Genomic DNA, 17074 nt, shown 5'->3' with positions numbered 1-17074 from the left:
GTCATGTACCAGAGTAAAGACTCATTTGCTAAACGTTTTAATGATTTTCTTGTATAAACAGCGCATACGTGCCGCAGATAACTTTCTGCCCACTTTCATCATCAACAGTCGAGCGTTTAAAGGCCGTCATTCCCTTGAATTTAAGGGGAGAATAAAGCAGGTGCTTGTGCGTGTGTGCATGAAGCTATAAATTCCAGTGAGCAGCGTAATCTTAGATTGCTATCACTACAGATCCGCTATGAATACTAATTGAGCGCCACCTCCTCTTCCACAGCTGAGACTATTTCAATAACAGAGCAGTAAAACTTCTGTTCCATGCAGGATCACATTTATTCAGCTGGTAAATGATATGTGTTCACAGAGGACTTCTTTACAGATTGAATAACAGAAGATACCTGCTGATGAGAACCTTGTGTTTGGAGGGAGGACAGCACTGGTGCTCACTTCTGCCAAAACTGCACTGCATAAACGTAATAGTATTAGGTTATCAGTTTTCTGTTTTCAGAAATGCATTTTTGTGAGATCCTGATGAACAACATATCATAAATGACAGACCGTTTGCTGGGATAATTTAATTTTAGCAGAACATGTATCAAAAAAGACAATATAATCCTTAAAACCATTAAATGGCCACAAAGTCATACTCCTCATTACCATCTTTAACATTTTTAAAATCTGAATATATTTATTTCATCTTCTGACATGTTATGTCAATATTCTGTTGAAATATTTCCTGCTAGCTCTCTGCATTCCATTAAAATGCAAAAATGCCAAAAAAAGAGAAAGAAACGCAATTGTTTACCAGTTGATTTTTTGGCCACTTGATGGCAGCGCAACAAGCTATAAACACATCACTGACATATCACCTTTTAAGTTGATATGGTGAACTTGATGGCAAACCTGTTATCCTCTTTATACTCAGTGTTGGGATACTTCCAAAATGTAATGCATTATAGATTACAGGTTACTGTCATTTGAAAGTAATTATTCATATTACAATATTACAGTCTCTGAATGGTAATGCTTTACACAACTTTTATCTTACTTTTGAGTTACTTTCACTGCTATTTAAGGGGCGCATTATTCTGATAGTAAGACGTCCCTACATGACAGGTTTTAGTGATGTGTAGAGTTATATCCGTGGATTGGGGGGTGGATGAATTAGCATGAATCGTCTCTCCATTAAGAAAGACGCTATGCGCATTTATGCATGAGCTACAGCAGCATAACGTCATTGATTATTTGAATCTCCCAACACTCCAACAGGATCGGTCAGGATGAACTGACAGCAGCCTCTCAAATCATGAAAGTTATTCATTAAAGCACAAACACACCGCATTTACACATGATCCATCAGGGGAGCTGTAACTGGATTCCGTTACAGTACAGAAAAATTAGACGTAATCAGATTACAGGTACATTTTGTAAAATTGGGGATTACTCATAGGGATTACTTTAACCACCTTTCCATGAATGTTGTCCATGAGTGTTCCCTGGGAAGCTGCTGAGTGAGGTTTTGTAGGCTGCTTGCCTGGCTCGGGTTCACAATCAGGCGTGGCACCCCTCCATCATTCCCTGCTGGCACACCCCCCCCCGTCCTGAAAACCTCCAGTGGTTGAGTAAATGTGTAAACACCTTCCTATGTTAAACACTAACACTCGCCCTGTGCGCCAAGCTCCCAGTATGGGCAGAGCAAGCTAATCTGATTGCACTGCTAACTAAGCTAATAACAGCAACTTCAGCAACAAGTAGAGCTGTCTGTCCCTCAGGAAACTCTGTGAATCGTGAATCACAGAGTTGAGGCAGAGCAGCAGGGGAACATCAGAGAGAAAATTTGAATATATTTTCTCCATATTTCTAATATTTCTCTATCAAATATGTCATCATCCATCAAGTATATCCAGTTTCACCAAAATCTGCGAAAAAAGTAGTGTTTTTGTACAGCAATCAGTGGGGCCCGACCCCAGAAACACTTCTTCAGCAGGAACACATGGAGAATCTTTTCATTAGAAGTGCAGAATGAGTCATCAACATTTTAAAATATTTCCAAATGACAAACTATTAAATATCATCAAGAATACTAAAAAACAAATTTTTTGTGTCTTTCCAGATTCCGGATTATATTTTTAAAGTTATCCTCCCAACCCCGCCTACAGTCTCAACCATCGGATTCCAACAACAGGAAATAACGTTACCCTTTTACTCATGGATTTGTTTTTCTGGTGCCGAAATTTTTCTCAGTGTTGGTGAATTACTAAAAAATGTGTTGTAATGCGTGTTACTGAGATTGTGAGGGGTATAATATTACCAATTTTTTTTTTGTAATATGTTATAGTACTGTGTTACAGAAAAAAGCAATACATTACTACAGTATAATTGCATTGCTTTTGTAACGTGTCTCCCAACAGTGCTAACGCATCTAGCGGACACGTAGCAACATTAGCATTCATTTGGAGTCATGCTGCACCTGGCGAAAGCAAGTCCAATATCCACTAGGATTGGGTCGATAGACGATCGGTGATGGCTGACAGATGGTCCTTAATTTTTCACATAATACCTCTATGTGAAAGCAGGTTTTAATCACCACAAACATTATTATTATAAATTTGAAATAGACTATGCTTTGCAGTGCACCTTCCTCGGAATTCTCTTCTCCCCACACACAGACACAGGAGAAGCCTACACCTCAGGTTAACACACTGGCTTGACCCGCCTCTCTTCTGCAGACCAGAAAACCAAAGCAATGATCTGAAAGACTCTAAAATGCTCTGTAGATCTGAGGGGAACTGCCGTCGTGGGAGTTGCTTTAGGTTCATCACTACTAGCTTCACCCTTTCACAATACACATGCCGTCCATTGTTGAAATAAAAATAATGATTAAAGCAGCTTTAAAAAGGACAAAAGGTCCAACGTGTTTTGGTTGTTGTTACTGCCTACATACATAATGCTGCTGCATTTGGTTAGAGGTCACAAAATGTTAGAATAAAAAGAAATGAAGACAAGTGAACCTGTATTCAAGGGGGCACAGGGTTTAATTGTGAAACTGTAGGAAAGCTAAGAACCTGTAGTTTCTTATGGCAGTCTATTTTTTTGGCCTGTATTTTGAATTATACTTGTTCATCTTCTGCAGGAAGAAGCAACCAGATAAGAAAGTGCTACATGAGTTGCCATAACCTAAAATTGAAAAGGGTAATAAAGAAGTCTGGGCTTTATCCTGCGGGTAAAAATTTTGAGCTCAAGATATCAAAAAAGCCCACATGGTGAAGCATGAAAAAGTGAAGTCACCTTTCCGACACTGTTTGAGCTTTGAAGTCCACTGCAAAGAACAGGATCTAATAAATCTGTCTGAGCTCTCTTAGTGTTCAGCCTTCATTATAGAGCATGTTCACATAAGCAATGTTTTTTTTTGCCAGTACTTTCAGTTCAGCACACCAGAATCCAATGTCTTTCCATATTAAACAGCTGTATTTTCATTCTTTTCTTTGTAGTAAGCAAACGAGTGGCACATATTCATATTATCTACGCTTACATTTAACTCCCCTCCCAGTATTGAGCATGTGATGTTATACATATCAGATTAAAATCCACTGCCCACATCTGGGAATTTAACAGAGCTTGTGTCCAGCTACAAAATACAGATAGAAGAGAAAAGTATTTCATAGCTTTGTGAAGAGAAGGAGGGGAAATGTCTATGTGAACTGACTTCACTAAAGAAATGTGCGCGAGTCATGCTACATCTCACTTCATTAGCTGTGTTTACCCCCAGGTACCAGACAGACAGACTCAAAACAACAGGAGGAAACTTTCAGCACTCACCAGATCCATACTCTGGTGAAGAATAACAAATAGGTCATTCTAAGCACCACCTGCCCACAGCCAAAACTAACACTTACTTACCGAGTAGACGCAGAGGGAGAATGAGCAGAAGGATTCTGGACCTGCTCATGGTATTTCTTACAGTGCTGGGAAAACTTATTTCAGTTGAATAGTGATACAGCCTCGTGCCAATTGAAACATGTCTGAACATTTGGTCATTGTCACACATTCCCTGCCCCGTGAGGGGGGGGAAAAAGCCTGCCCTGCCCTGGTGGCCTTGGTGCATCTCCAAGGCTCCCACGATGTGTTAAGTTTGTGCTTGGGTCATCCATCACATGAGATCCTCTATGGTGGGGGAGACTCATCTCTCACCCCTGCTGAGACTCAATCTGGAGGCTAGAAGAACTCTCCATTGTGCCTGCAGCATCCTGCAGCCCTCCGGCTGCATTTTATAGCACTTTGTTTACTGCACTGGGATGTGGTACTGAGCTAAACATTGACCGTAGCATTGTGATAAACCACAATTAACCCCGAAATGCACTGTATACAATGAATGAATGAAGTTTTGAATGATGAATACAATTTTAATCGCATAGTTATGTGCAAAATTGAATAATGAATTCCAAAGTAGTGAATTACGCACTTTTAATTTAAATGCACTGCTATATACATAAAAGTACAATAACATGTGGTTTGCAAACACTTTAAACAAATAAGGTGCTTTTTACCAGAATTATTCCCTTTACACAGTAGCAATAAAATATTTCTTGTAAATCTCAACTTAAACATTAATGTAATCAAATCAAATATAAAACCAAAGCTTTTTGCCACTGCCAGGGCTTTACCTTTTATCTAGCTTCTTAAAACAAGTTACCATCAGAGTCCAGAGCCACGATCATAACATAATAGGCACCTTCTGAGTAACAGGTTAACATATATAAATCTGTTTTCTTGTTTTTTTTTTCTGAACAGGTATCAGAAGAGACATTTTTCTTTTAGCAGGGAGCAGCATAAACTTATGTTCAGTAGCAAGTGTCCTTGTTAGAGTGAGGGGAAGTGGTTGAGCACAAGGCGTAGCGACAAGCGGGCATTTTAATAAATCAAATTTTCATTGCCTTATTGTCAGTGGGCTCAAAACTCACTTAGAAATGAATCACATGCCTGTTTTCTCCGTTGTTTGCATCAGCCACTATTCTGCTTTTAATGTGAGGTCTCTAGGTCGGATTCAGCCCTGTGCGCGCTCCCGAGCCTCTCAGACTACAGCGACAACACGGCAGGTAACGACATGCAGTCCACTAACACCACAAAACAACGGCTCCACGTAAGGATACAAAACAACAATAAAGGTTTATGTGCTGAAGCCCAAACAGGTTCAGATGATGTCAAGTAAGAACAAAGTGAGTATTAGTAAAGCTGGAGAAACAGAGGAAGTCCCGTTAGCTTGCCGGCTAACACCGAGCAGTTGCTAATGTTATCCGGTGTAAAGTTATATAGCTTTCCACATTAATTCACTAACGCGACCCATGTTACTATCCTGTGTACCACAGATATTATGTCAAAGTGTCAAAGCCTGCAAGAAATGATGTAACGGGAAAAAGCAAATGTGGAACGATTTGTTTACTATCCTATAGTGATGCAGCCAGGAGCAGCCAGGAGCAGCCAGCTAACGCTGCATTAGCTCAAACCTGACGCTGTCTGCTTTGTAATGTTCAATTTAGATTTATTGCCTTTTACCGATAGGTACACAGCTTCTCCACCTCTCAGTCGCAGTAACTAACATGACCCACATAATATACAACCCAGAGGAAGAGCCATCCACTGACACTACAGTAAAGTTACTTACTGAGGTCTTCAGTGTGACACAATCTCGTTATAATATTCAGCCCAGCTCACTACCCGTTTCGTTATCATCCAATACATTTAGCTGTGCCGTCATTGCTGAGCCTCCGGTGAAAGATACACAGATAGTAAAGATAGTTACTGAAAGCAGCAGGCGAACTAACGATGTAGCACGTCAGCTAAATGCAGTAAATATAACGTTATCATGTAATGAGCGCATGGATTAGTTAAACCTGCAGCTGATAAACCTATTGCTGTAACGTTGCAGTAGGGGTTTACCCGAGTTTCCAGCAAGTTGTGTGAAGCTGTCTCCCTGCCTGTCTATAGCCGCTGTCACTCTGCCTTTTTTTCTGGGAGGGATTGTGCCGATATGCGGCTCGTTGTGCTGAATGAAGTAACATTACGGCGCCGGTGTTGAGCAGCCTCTGAGACAGGCACGTTGAAGTAACAGAGCCTGAACATGTCTGCGTGAAAAGCCACAGCCTGCATGCTGGTGTTCCTGCATTTATTGCAGGATTTCTGTATGAAAGTGGTTGTGTCTCGGATTATGCTCGCTCATGAGTTCAAGCGAGCACGCGTACGAGCACACGCCTGGTTGCAGTCTTAAAACCTGACTGCTAGTGGCCGCTGGAAACTCCATAATGCCCCTTTAAGTTAAATAGGCTACAGCTGTGTAGTGCACAGAAGCCGTTGCCAAGGTTACCATCCACAGAGCACCCGCCGTTTACTTGTCGATTGTTTCTTGTCTGAGGAAAGAGGAAAAGAAGAACCCCGAAAAGAGGAACCCCCCGTGGGGCAAAGCAACTACGTTGTGATTTTAAGAACATTCCTAAGACCGACATCTTCTCCAATACTAACCAGCACGCAGTGTGTAACTATCCACTTAGCTAGGGCATTTGATCACTTGTCTTGCTTTTGTTTATCTACTTCTCCCACACTCTGCATCCAACGTAGTCTGCCGAAGCCTCCCTCCGCTGCTTGTTTGGGTGGCTGATTTGCAGGCTGATCAACATCCTGCCCCTCCTGTGACCCATGGTTTGACTGTATGTGTATTGAGGGCCAGTGAGCAACAGACCTTCGAAATAATAATAAAAACTGCGTTAACGTGCGATAAAATAATGGTCGGCGTTAATTAATTAATGGGTTAACAAGATAATAACGTGTTAAAGTGCCCAGCCCTACCTAATACCTAAAACACCTAATATATGTGTATGTGTGTATAAATATTGTATACATTATTTTCAGAGATTTGCAGACTTGAGTAAGCAACGGAGTAATGCTATGAATACAGAAAACACACTTAAAGAGAAAAGAATGACTTTAAAAGGCTGATGAAACACACCCTCTCTGCTTCTCTTCTTTTTGTACTCCATACATCCTCTTAAAGCAGACTCTCACCAGGGATATAGCAGGCTGTCCAAGGCCACTCTGATGTCTGCCATAATGAATAATGTACTTTAAAGCATTTATGTTCATTTTAGTTCAGCCGGAGAAAGAGGAGAGGAAGGTGTCCATTTTTTTCTGCTATCATGATTTAGTAAGGAACACGACTTGGGCAACAGACTATCTAAGTGAATTAATATTGATTCAAACCAATCATATACGCCTATGAAATGATATTGTCTCCACTGCTGGACCCACCAGAAAGCCTGTAAGTAGCAGGCAGCTCTACTATAAATGTAACAATTACAGAAATGACATACAGCCTTTCAGTGGGTTTTTCAAGTGAGGAGATACTACTTGTGTCTCAGCCCAGCCCTCCCTTCAAAGAACAGTCTGTCTTTTCTCTTCCTCCTCTCCTACTACCTCCCTCCCAGCTGTATAATTCATGTAGCATTGTATTTATTGTGCAAACACAGTGCGGGAGCCCATGTTAGGTAAGAACAGGCTGTGGCGTCAAGCACCTTAGGCCTGACAGGACAGCTTAAGCCCTGCACTGCACAGCAGATGACAAGCCAGGACGCAGACAACGGACATTGTATAACAATTCATTTTCACAGTCCATGGACCTAATAATGAAGAGAATTTAATCACAGCTATACAGTGGGGAAAGGATGTCAATATTTACACAGATGGCAACTATGAGATCTGTTTATAAGTGGTAGGAATTGTGCTGTATCACCATGCTCAGTAATGGAAGGCTGGCAGGTTTAGATGCACAGCTACAGCTGGCTCAAGGAACATCAAAATGTCATTGGTGAGGAGCAAGGAACACAACTAGTGACAGGTGTGTCCCTCCGCCACAGCTCCAGCTCTGTTTAACCCTGTAGTGGGAAGAGCACAGCCAACTGTGGTTTCATTTCAGTGTTGACTCTGACTGGCAAACGTAATTATAGACTATTGAGCATTATCATCACAGCGGACTCCTTGTTTAGCCATAGGTTTCATGCATGACAGAGCACAACCTCTGAGCAGACAACATTTAAGATGGCATCACATAAAACAGACATGTCAGTATTTTTCCCCTCAACCATGTTGTGTTAGAAAATTTTAAAGTGTGTTACAGGAAACACATTTGCCCCAAACTAGGCATTCAAAATATATATTTAGCTAAAACCTGCTCGAATAAAATAGTCCACAGCACATGAAAGGCAAACCACTACCGTAAATAGAACCATGCGGTTGATTGAGCACAAAATCATCCAATCAGAGCGGTAGTTGAGGTGGCTGTTGATGACGAAGCCGCGCTTGGCCAATAGAAACGCGTTCCTGGGTGTTGACCTCTGAGAGCCGCATCACCACCTCCTCCATGTCCGTGGCGGAGGACTACTATATAAACAAATGAGCCCATGTTTTAAAGGGCAGAGTTGTAAAAACTCCCAGGCTGTGGGGAGTTAGCTTGATAGCCTGCAAATTGGAATTCAACTGTACCCCACAGAAGTAAAATCGCCTGGAGCATAATAAAGACGACATCATTTTGTATCTCCTTTAGAAAGCAACATTAGAGGCTGTACAAGCAGGACGTTTGTTGGAGCAGATTCTGCGTAGTAAAAAAAGGACCTACTGTGAATTTCCATGTAAGTAAATAATAACTTATTATCGACTTAACAGTTGTTCTGTCGGAAACAGAACCGTTTTTTGTTTGTCTACTATTGATCCTCAAGCTAACACTTAATGGTGTTATTGAACGTTACGTCTTATAATCGAATATTCAGGCTGTTGTCACCGAGCTAATTCAAATGCTACTACGTAGTTTGCTATCGATCAACACGGTCACCAATCCAGATTAAAGCGATTCTTCTTTTGTCGCTGTGACGCTACCATTTGTTCTCAGTGGCCCTAGCTCTTTTGTTCGCTGCACGCGCTGTCACCGCGAGGTTAACGCTTGATAACCAGCTGGTCGAGCTAAACATTAACAGGATCTGGCGTGTCGATAGCTTGCTAGCAACGTTTCTGTTCACACCCTTCGTTAAGTTGGCCAGCTATTGGCTAGTGGGTCGGCTAACATCGCAGCCGGACGTGATCAGAAAGTAAGCAGTCTTTGTATTTACTGTCACTGTCGTCTCTTAATGAAGCGAGTGTGTTTTGTAGTGCTGTAGAAAGGGCTCTATGCCTGCGGTGAAGACTTTGAATGTTGATTATGTAACAGCAATTGTCGTCGCAGGCTTGAGCGCTCCTCTTACCTCCTGTAGCACGTACTGATGCACGGGGACAGAATAGCCTGATTAGGCTAAACATTCGCCCACTTCGACGCACGAGGCTAGAGTTTTGCCCGAACATGCCTGCGTGTCAAATGAGGCAATTGACAATCTTGTGCATATTGACACCTGCTGTCAGATACACCGCCCTCCGCAGAGGTCAACCATACTTGCGTATTTCTGTCACACTACACCGCCGGGGAACACGCACACTGCTGACACCGTCTCTGAGTCAGTGGCCTCTGTTTATTTATAGCTGTTGATATTGTACAGCTGAGATGCAGCCTGCTGTGCTGAGGGGGAGTGAATGCTTAATCCAGGATACTAATAGCTAATACAGATAAAATATCATTGATCATATATAACTTGTTATATACTATGATCTTTTTGCTTGTACTACAAACTACTTCAAAATACTTAATGGTTTTCCTTTTCTCTCCATTTCAGGATCCTGAATCTAACCCTGTTGCAGGAAATACATTCATTTTGGCAACAAGCACTCGATCAGAGTTTTTTCATTGCACCGGTCACTGCTGCCTTGGAGGTTTTTGCAACGCTCAGAAAAAGCAACTCTTTGACGGGAAAGGAATCCCTCCCTCGCCACTGAAGCAGCTATGCAGCTTGAAATTCAAGTAGCACTCAATTTTATTATTTCCTATTTATACAACAAACTCCCTCGACGACGTGTGAATATCTTTGGCGAGGAGCTCGAGAGGCAGCTGAAGAGAAAATACGAAGGCCACTGGTATCCGGATAAGCCATACAAAGGTTCAGGGTTCAGATGTATCCATGTAGGAGAGAAGGTGGACCCTGTGGTGGAGCAGGCAGCCAAAGAGAGTGGGCTGGACATCGAAGACGTCCGGAATAATCTCCCTCAGGACCTTAGTGTGTGGATCGACCCATTTGAGGTTTCCTATCAGATTGGGGAGAAGGGACCGGTTAAGGTTCTATATGTGGATGATAACAATGAGAATGGGTCAGAGCTGGACAAGGAGATCAAGAACAGCTTTAATCCTGAGGCCCAGGTCTTCATGCCAATCAGCGACCCTGTTGGGGCTTCCTCAGAGTCTAGCTCCCCCTCCCCTCCTTTCGGGCAGTCTGCTGCCGTGAGCCCCTCGTTCATGCCACGTTCCACCCAGCCCTTAACCTTCACCACTGCCACTTTTGCCGCCACCAAATTCGGCTCCACTAAAATGAAGAGTAGTGGCCGCGGCAACAACGCTAACAGCGGCAGTAGCAGCAAGGTGGCCCGCACCTCCCCTACCAATAACCTGGGTCTGAATGTCAACACCCTGCTAAAGCAGAAAGCCATCTCCACCTCCATGCACTCACTGTACGGGCTGGGCCTGGGGCAGCAGCAGCAGCAGAAGGCCTCTGCGCTCTCCCCTAATGCCAAGGAGTTTGTGTTCCCCAGCCTCCAGGGCCAGGCCAGCCCTGGAGCCGCATTCCCCGGCGAGGGCTCCCTGGGTCTCGGCCCTCTGCAGTACAACAATGCCTTTGATGTGTTTGCGGCCTACGGAAGCCTCAATGACAAGTCCATTATGGATGGCCTCAACTTCAGTCTGAGCAACATGCAGTATTCTAACCAGCAATTCCAGCCAGTCATGGCTAACTAAACTCATCATCAAGATGTTGTTATTTATGAATGGTGGTGGCTCAAAGAGAAGGAAAAACAAAATGCACATTTAGGAACTGGACTTTCAAGGATATAGTGTCTAGTTGGTCAAGCGCATGTGCCCAAGGGTGTTTTTACTGTGCCCCCTTGAGTTTGTTTCTACTAAAAGCTTGTTGTACAAACACATCCAAGCTTGGTTACTTCAATTCAACATGCATCATTGTTTTTCTTTTTCCTTTTTGCCAACCAAGCACAAAATTTTTTACCATGTTGGGAAAATTCTCCAAAAACCTAAAAATACAAAAAATATACAAGCTTCAAGTTTTGGCCTCTTACAGTATTTTACAGGTGGTAAGATAAGGCTGATTTTTATGAATTGGCACTACTAAGTGGGGTTACTTGGTCTTTTTCTAATTGTATAATTTAATTTAGTACAGAGTTTGTAAGATATCAGAGTATATATTGTTTCTATGACATGGTGTTGCATTTATATCTTTTTACTACTCCAGTGATCTGTGATGGCTGCAGCAGCTTTTCCTTATTATTTTTTCTTTTTTTAAAGATAATTGTTAAAGAAATCCATCTTTAAAAAAAAAAAATACATCGAATATTCTAAAGATTGTGTACAGAGTATTCCTTAGTGGTGGAGTTCAAGTGTAGGAAGATTTGCTTTTTCTGAAAGATGAATTGTATTTTCTGTTAAGAGGTTAAAGATTTTGCTATACTATGGACGAAATGTAATCGTATGAATATTAATTTTGTACCTACATTGTGCAATACTTGATAAAAAAAAATACGGTATAACAAAGTATTTTGAGTCAGTGTCTTACATGTCAAGAGGGACTGAAATAGTTTATATTGTTAAGTTTGTATTAAATGCTTAAAAATGATATGCTTGTCTTTATTTTTTTTAATTTCATATTTGCACCCTGGTCTTTTTAATAAAATAAACTACAGTTGAACATGATCTGTGGAAAGCGGCCTTTTTTTATTGCTTGTTTAAACAGTGACATGTGTGGGATTTTTATTTTTTTATAACCAGTTGCAGACCTTGCCATTGGGCAATCCTCTTATTGAGCAGATAATGATGGTCACATGCCACAAGTTGCCACTCTGTCATGAGGGCAACTTGAGGTTAAAAATGCAGACTTGACTGTGCAATCTGTCCATGTGGCAACATAAAGCCTGGAGAGTGTGTGTACTGTAAACTTTGGATCTGTTCTAATCAGAGGGAGTAGCCACGTCACATTGTGTGGAGAACTATTTATGATCTGTCACTCACTGGAACATTTTATTTAAAGCCTCACCAAGCCATTCTGATGGCCGTGTGTTGGTCTGTTCAGTGTACATGTTTACAAGCTTGAAAACCTCAGTAACAGTATGGGAGACTGTAGTAATCGCACTGGTTGGCTATATCGTAGGCTTGGATGTCATGTGAAGGAAAAAGCCGAGTAAAGAACAAGCCAAACATTCAAGGTTTAGAGTTCCAACAGCTTAACTCGCCAAAGCCATAATCACATTTGCAGTTCTGTATGACTCAATGGTCGGAGAATAGCTTGTGTTTTTATTCTCAAACGACTCCTCCACCCGTCTTTGTCGAAGCCTAGCTATGTACACAGAAGTATCATTATGGCAAATGTGACTACCTAAAACACACCTAAAGCCTGTTTTAGATGCTCATAAATGTCTCTATACAAGTGTTTCACCTAGTGACAAATGCTGAAGGGCCCTTTGTAGCATTGTTATGTAATTGCTTTCTTTCTGTAAGTTCTGTAATGCTGCTTTTTGGTTTATACAAAAAGAAAAGCTACTTTGAGCAGCGGTGCAAGAATAATACAGTAATGTAATGTAATCATACTTAAAAATACAGAATTATATCAGCACAATCTAAATGCGCTCAATCTGCCCTTGTTACTAATATATTTTAAATTATTATTAGCTGCTTAATGCCTGTGTCTTACACATTAAGAGATATTTTACTGTTGTAGCAGGTCGAGATGGAGCTAGTTAGTTAGGTAGTTTAGTCCATTGTTTTTCTACCTGGGGGTTTAATAATGTAATAATTTGTATTTATTTTTGTTTTTGTCTTTAGTCTTCTCTCTTTTTGTGAAATATTAAATAATTCGGGACCCAAACTATCTGAGAAGTTTGGAGGAGAGGTCATTTTTGGTGGATGTGCTAACAACTCTTAGGCATCTAAACCGAACGAGACGCTTCTTTTTTTTTTTTGTAAGAACTCGCAAGACTCTAACCGCTACACTACCGTGCCGCTCCATTTTTTCAGATTCTGTAGTGTTTAACATATTTTCATGTAAACTCTTAATAACTAGTTGGCCTAACTATAACTGTAAGATACATGGATTAAATTAAATAATAAAATACATTTAAAGATTCAAGTAGCATAAAATAGAAATACGCAAGTAAAGTATCTTATTGTATTTAAGCACAGTTCTTGGGTAAATTGACTTAGTTACTCCTCACTCCTGCATTTCTATATCATCATGTAGTTAAAGGCATCCAGTAAGGCCTTAGTACTGTGTGGTGCAGCCTATAAACAGCTAAAATTCTGGACCTTTTTATTTTATTTTTATTCTGTTTGCGGTGAATAAATCAAAATCTCAGATTAGACTGGTGTTGCGAATGAATTACCGTGGTGCTGGGGCAAGCTGCTCTCAGAGAATTAGATCGAAAAGCAAGTTGCGATCACGCCCTTGTAAGACGCAGTCGCATTCCTGGTTGATGCTGCGAATAATGTCAGTGCCTTTGTGTATGGAGATACCGGTCATTGCTTTCATAACTTCTTTCTTGTCAGATAACACACCCTCTGAGGTTGATTGTCAACAACCTAGAACTGCAGATTTCATTTAGAAGTATTAATGTCAGTATTCTGTGGCGGTCAGTAAATACTCTAAGGAGCATATCCAGTCAGTTGCTATTTCTGGAACTCTTAACTATCCAGACCAAAGTCCATTTCCCCATTGTGTTCACTGCTGTAATTAAATGGGTCGGCCTGTACCAGAGAAACTAATTTAGTCCTCATCCCAAATTGTCACTTTTCAATAGGTATTGAGGTCTTTCAAGCCTTGCAGTCCGATATGAAAAGTATATTCAAAACACACACATACACACACACTCAAACACACAATTCCACATGACCACCACAGCTCTCTGGGATAAACAGGTCCACAGATGGTCTGGTGTCACACCAGCTGGGAGACTCCCAGGGTGTGGGGTGTTGCCTTGCTGTGACTCCATCTTGTCTGTTCCAGAGTGTGCTCTCCCCCTACTTCACGGAGATACATTCCTGACACTAGCTTCACGTATTACACACAGGTCCTCATCATACTGTACCTCCCACACAACACAGTGTTGTGTATCAACATTCAGGACTTGTGTTTGTTCTGAAGGGTGTTTCTAAGCAAAGGGGAATGCTTTGTTTAAAAGTAACATGACTTACATGCTGCCAAGAATAGCTATGGAAGCAACAAAAGCCATAATACCTTTAATTTTATAAATATGTTATTGTGACGTTTAATGAGTGTTGAAAGGAAGAAGTTGGCATTTTGTGAAAATTGTGCTTCGCTTTCTCTCCGAGAGTGAGATGAGAAGAAAAAAATATTTTAATTTATATATCATATTTAAGGGCTGAATATCTAATTATGACATTTAACCACAAATTTAAATGAATAGTTTGACCTTTTGGAAAGTAGGCTATGCTTATTTCCTTTCTTACCAAAACAACTATGCCACTCTCATGTCTGTACAGAAGCTGGAGTCAGTAACCAGTTAGCTTAGCTTAGCATAAAACTGGAAACAGGTAGCCTGGCTCTTTCTGAAGGTCACAAAATGTGCCTAATGGCACCTTGAGAGTTTTTTAATACGCACAAAAATCAAAGAGACACGTGTTTTACTGGAAGTTATGTGCCAGACTATTTTATGGCTGGGTGCACTTACTTCCTCAAGTCTTGTTTTCACCGTGTCAATGTGTTGTACACTTTTTGTAGAAATTAAAAAGTAAAATAAAGAGGTGTTGGTAGGTGGATTTTGTTACCTTTGGACTGAGGCAGGATCACTGTTTCCCCTTTCTTCTAGCCTTTGTGCCAATCTGACTGGCTGCTGGCTGTAGTTATTTAGTTTACTTAATATCATGTTTTTGAAATACCACACCTTGAAATTACATAAACCACATGAATTCAAATGGATTGTTTTATAAATGAAATATTTTAATGCATTACAGTCAGTGGAATTTAAATGTCAACATTACAGGAACTATTCAACATTTTGGAAATATACTATTCATAGTTTTCAGTCATGTGACATGCGTAGTGACCTGGGGGGCAAAACAACAGACCAATATAGTGGTTCACTCCGGACTCCCTCGTAGGTTTAGCAAAAGCCGTTAAATTTTATTTGGATCACCTCTCAATTCAAGAAAAACATAGATATGGGGACACAAACTGCAAGTGTTGGGCACTTGCAATCCATATACAGTACCCGCCGCTGTATTTCCACCGTTAAAAACTGCCAGGTCCCTGCCAGCACTTGACTGCGGTAATGTCTACGTTTACCTTGAAGGGAATCCATCACCTAACACAGCTCAGGCTTGTCTCCTCGTCGATTAGTGCATCCGAAAGCACAACAACCACCCAGCATTTTGGCATCGCAAAAGTAACAAACTCAAAGTAACAGTGTATCACTTGCTTCCTGGTTGGCGGGCAGCGGGAAATAACCTTGGAATGTGACGTCACGTGAAAACTATGAATTTGCTTTCTTCTCTCTTCTGTTGAAGACGTTCTGGACTCTCCGCTGGTTGCTTGGCAACTTCCCACGGCCAAGAAATTGGACAGAGCCAGTCTAGCAGTTTCCCCCAGTTTCTAGGCTTTATTGATAAGATAAAATAACCGGCTGCTGGCTTTTAGCGTACAGACATGAGAGTGGTATTGTCCTTGTCATCTAACTCTCGGCAAGATGGTATTTTGATGAACTACTCCTTTAAGTAATTAGCTGTGATCAAATTTCACAAGTTTGCAGTCGCTTATAAGATTTCTAGAACAAATGAAAACAACATGCTAATGATGTGAGATAATGCTATTTTTAAACAATTACTGTGCTATGGAAAGAATTTAGCTGAAATATCTCGCCCCATTGGTGGACTTTTTCCACACACTTATTGTAAGGTTCAATTTGAGGTTCCAGATAGCTGATGGGCCGTAAACACAGTGTTTTGAAGGTAAAGTGCAAGACAGAGTGAGTCATCCTAAAGTACAGATGAAACATTTCAACTGTGCTTTAACACGGTGCTGTGTATCACAAGGCTTCCAGCAAGGACAGATGGGTCCAAGCATTTCATCACAATGCCAGGGAACAGAGAGAGGGGCTGGGATGGAAATCCAGCATGTTTTGGATTGTAGTTGATACCAGATGAGGATTTTAGATCAGTAGGCCAGAGGTAAACCATGTAATCTGGTGTACTCTCATGAAGAAGAAAGAAGAAAATGAAACTTTGTCCATCCTGTCATAGATTCTCCATGGGTGCTGGGAGGTTGTGACCTTGATCAACACTCACAGTTCTATATTAAGAGCTGTTGCCCTCATGAACGTTAGGAAGCGAGGTTAGCACCTGTTCCTGGTTATCGAGTTTGGTATGTACTGTATGGAGGGGACATTTCTGAGGCTCATGGGCCAGAGATACCTCTATACAAGTGGGAAGCACATCTGCAATTCAAGTTACAACTCAATATTTCAACTTGATTGAAAGAAGAAAAAAAAGACCAGAGAGGGGGGAAGATAAAGAGGATATAAAAAGGCCCATCCAGTCTGTGTTATTCGCTGATAAACCCGTAGCTGAGACTTTAATGAACACAGGCTGTGCTGTGTTTGGTCAGGACAGAACCTCAGTCAGTCGCTGCTTTCAAGTGCTGCCAAGTCATTTTAGTGGGGATCATCCATTCGACCCTATTCTTATTCCAAGCCAGATAATCATTCAACCTAAAAGCACCACATCTCAGCAATATGGAGTCATAATCCATATTTCATTGTGGCTCTATAAGCCTGAGAGGAAAGAGTTGAATGCATTGTTGCTGCTGCACTTTCTCTCTCCTTCCCTGCCTCTCTGTCTCTGTTTGTTTTGTTTTGACGACGTAGTTGAAGGTTACAGTACTGAAAG

General features: G+C 41.2%; 1 protein-coding gene across 1 annotated transcript; it reads left to right on the top strand.

Moving 5' to 3' along the window:
- Positions 1–8461: 8461 nt before the first annotated feature.
- Positions 8462–11875, top strand: LOC123983348 (protein Tob1-like). Its single transcript, XM_046069577.1, has 2 exons — positions 8462–8672; positions 9741–11875. The coding sequence occupies exon 2, from the start codon at positions 9908–9910 to the stop codon at positions 10907–10909; it is 1002 nt and encodes a 333-aa protein (XP_045925533.1). The 5' UTR covers positions 8462–8672; positions 9741–9907; the 3' UTR covers positions 10910–11875.
- Positions 11876–17074: the final 5199 nt, after the last annotated feature.

Source organism: Micropterus dolomieu, linkage group LG14 (assembly GCF_021292245.1).
Source record: "Micropterus dolomieu isolate WLL.071019.BEF.003 ecotype Adirondacks linkage group LG14, ASM2129224v1, whole genome shotgun sequence".
Classification (NCBI taxonomy): domain Eukaryota; kingdom Metazoa; phylum Chordata; class Actinopteri; order Centrarchiformes; family Centrarchidae; genus Micropterus; species Micropterus dolomieu.
The sequence above is the reverse complement of the archived record's forward strand: the minus strand, read 5'-3'. Positions and strand labels throughout refer to the sequence as shown.

What these genes read in the sequence shown, in the direction of transcription:
- LOC123983348 (XM_046069577.1), top strand. Translation starts at nt 9,908, where the DNA reads ATGCAGCTTGAAATTCAAGTAGCACTCAATTTTATTATTTCCTATTTA.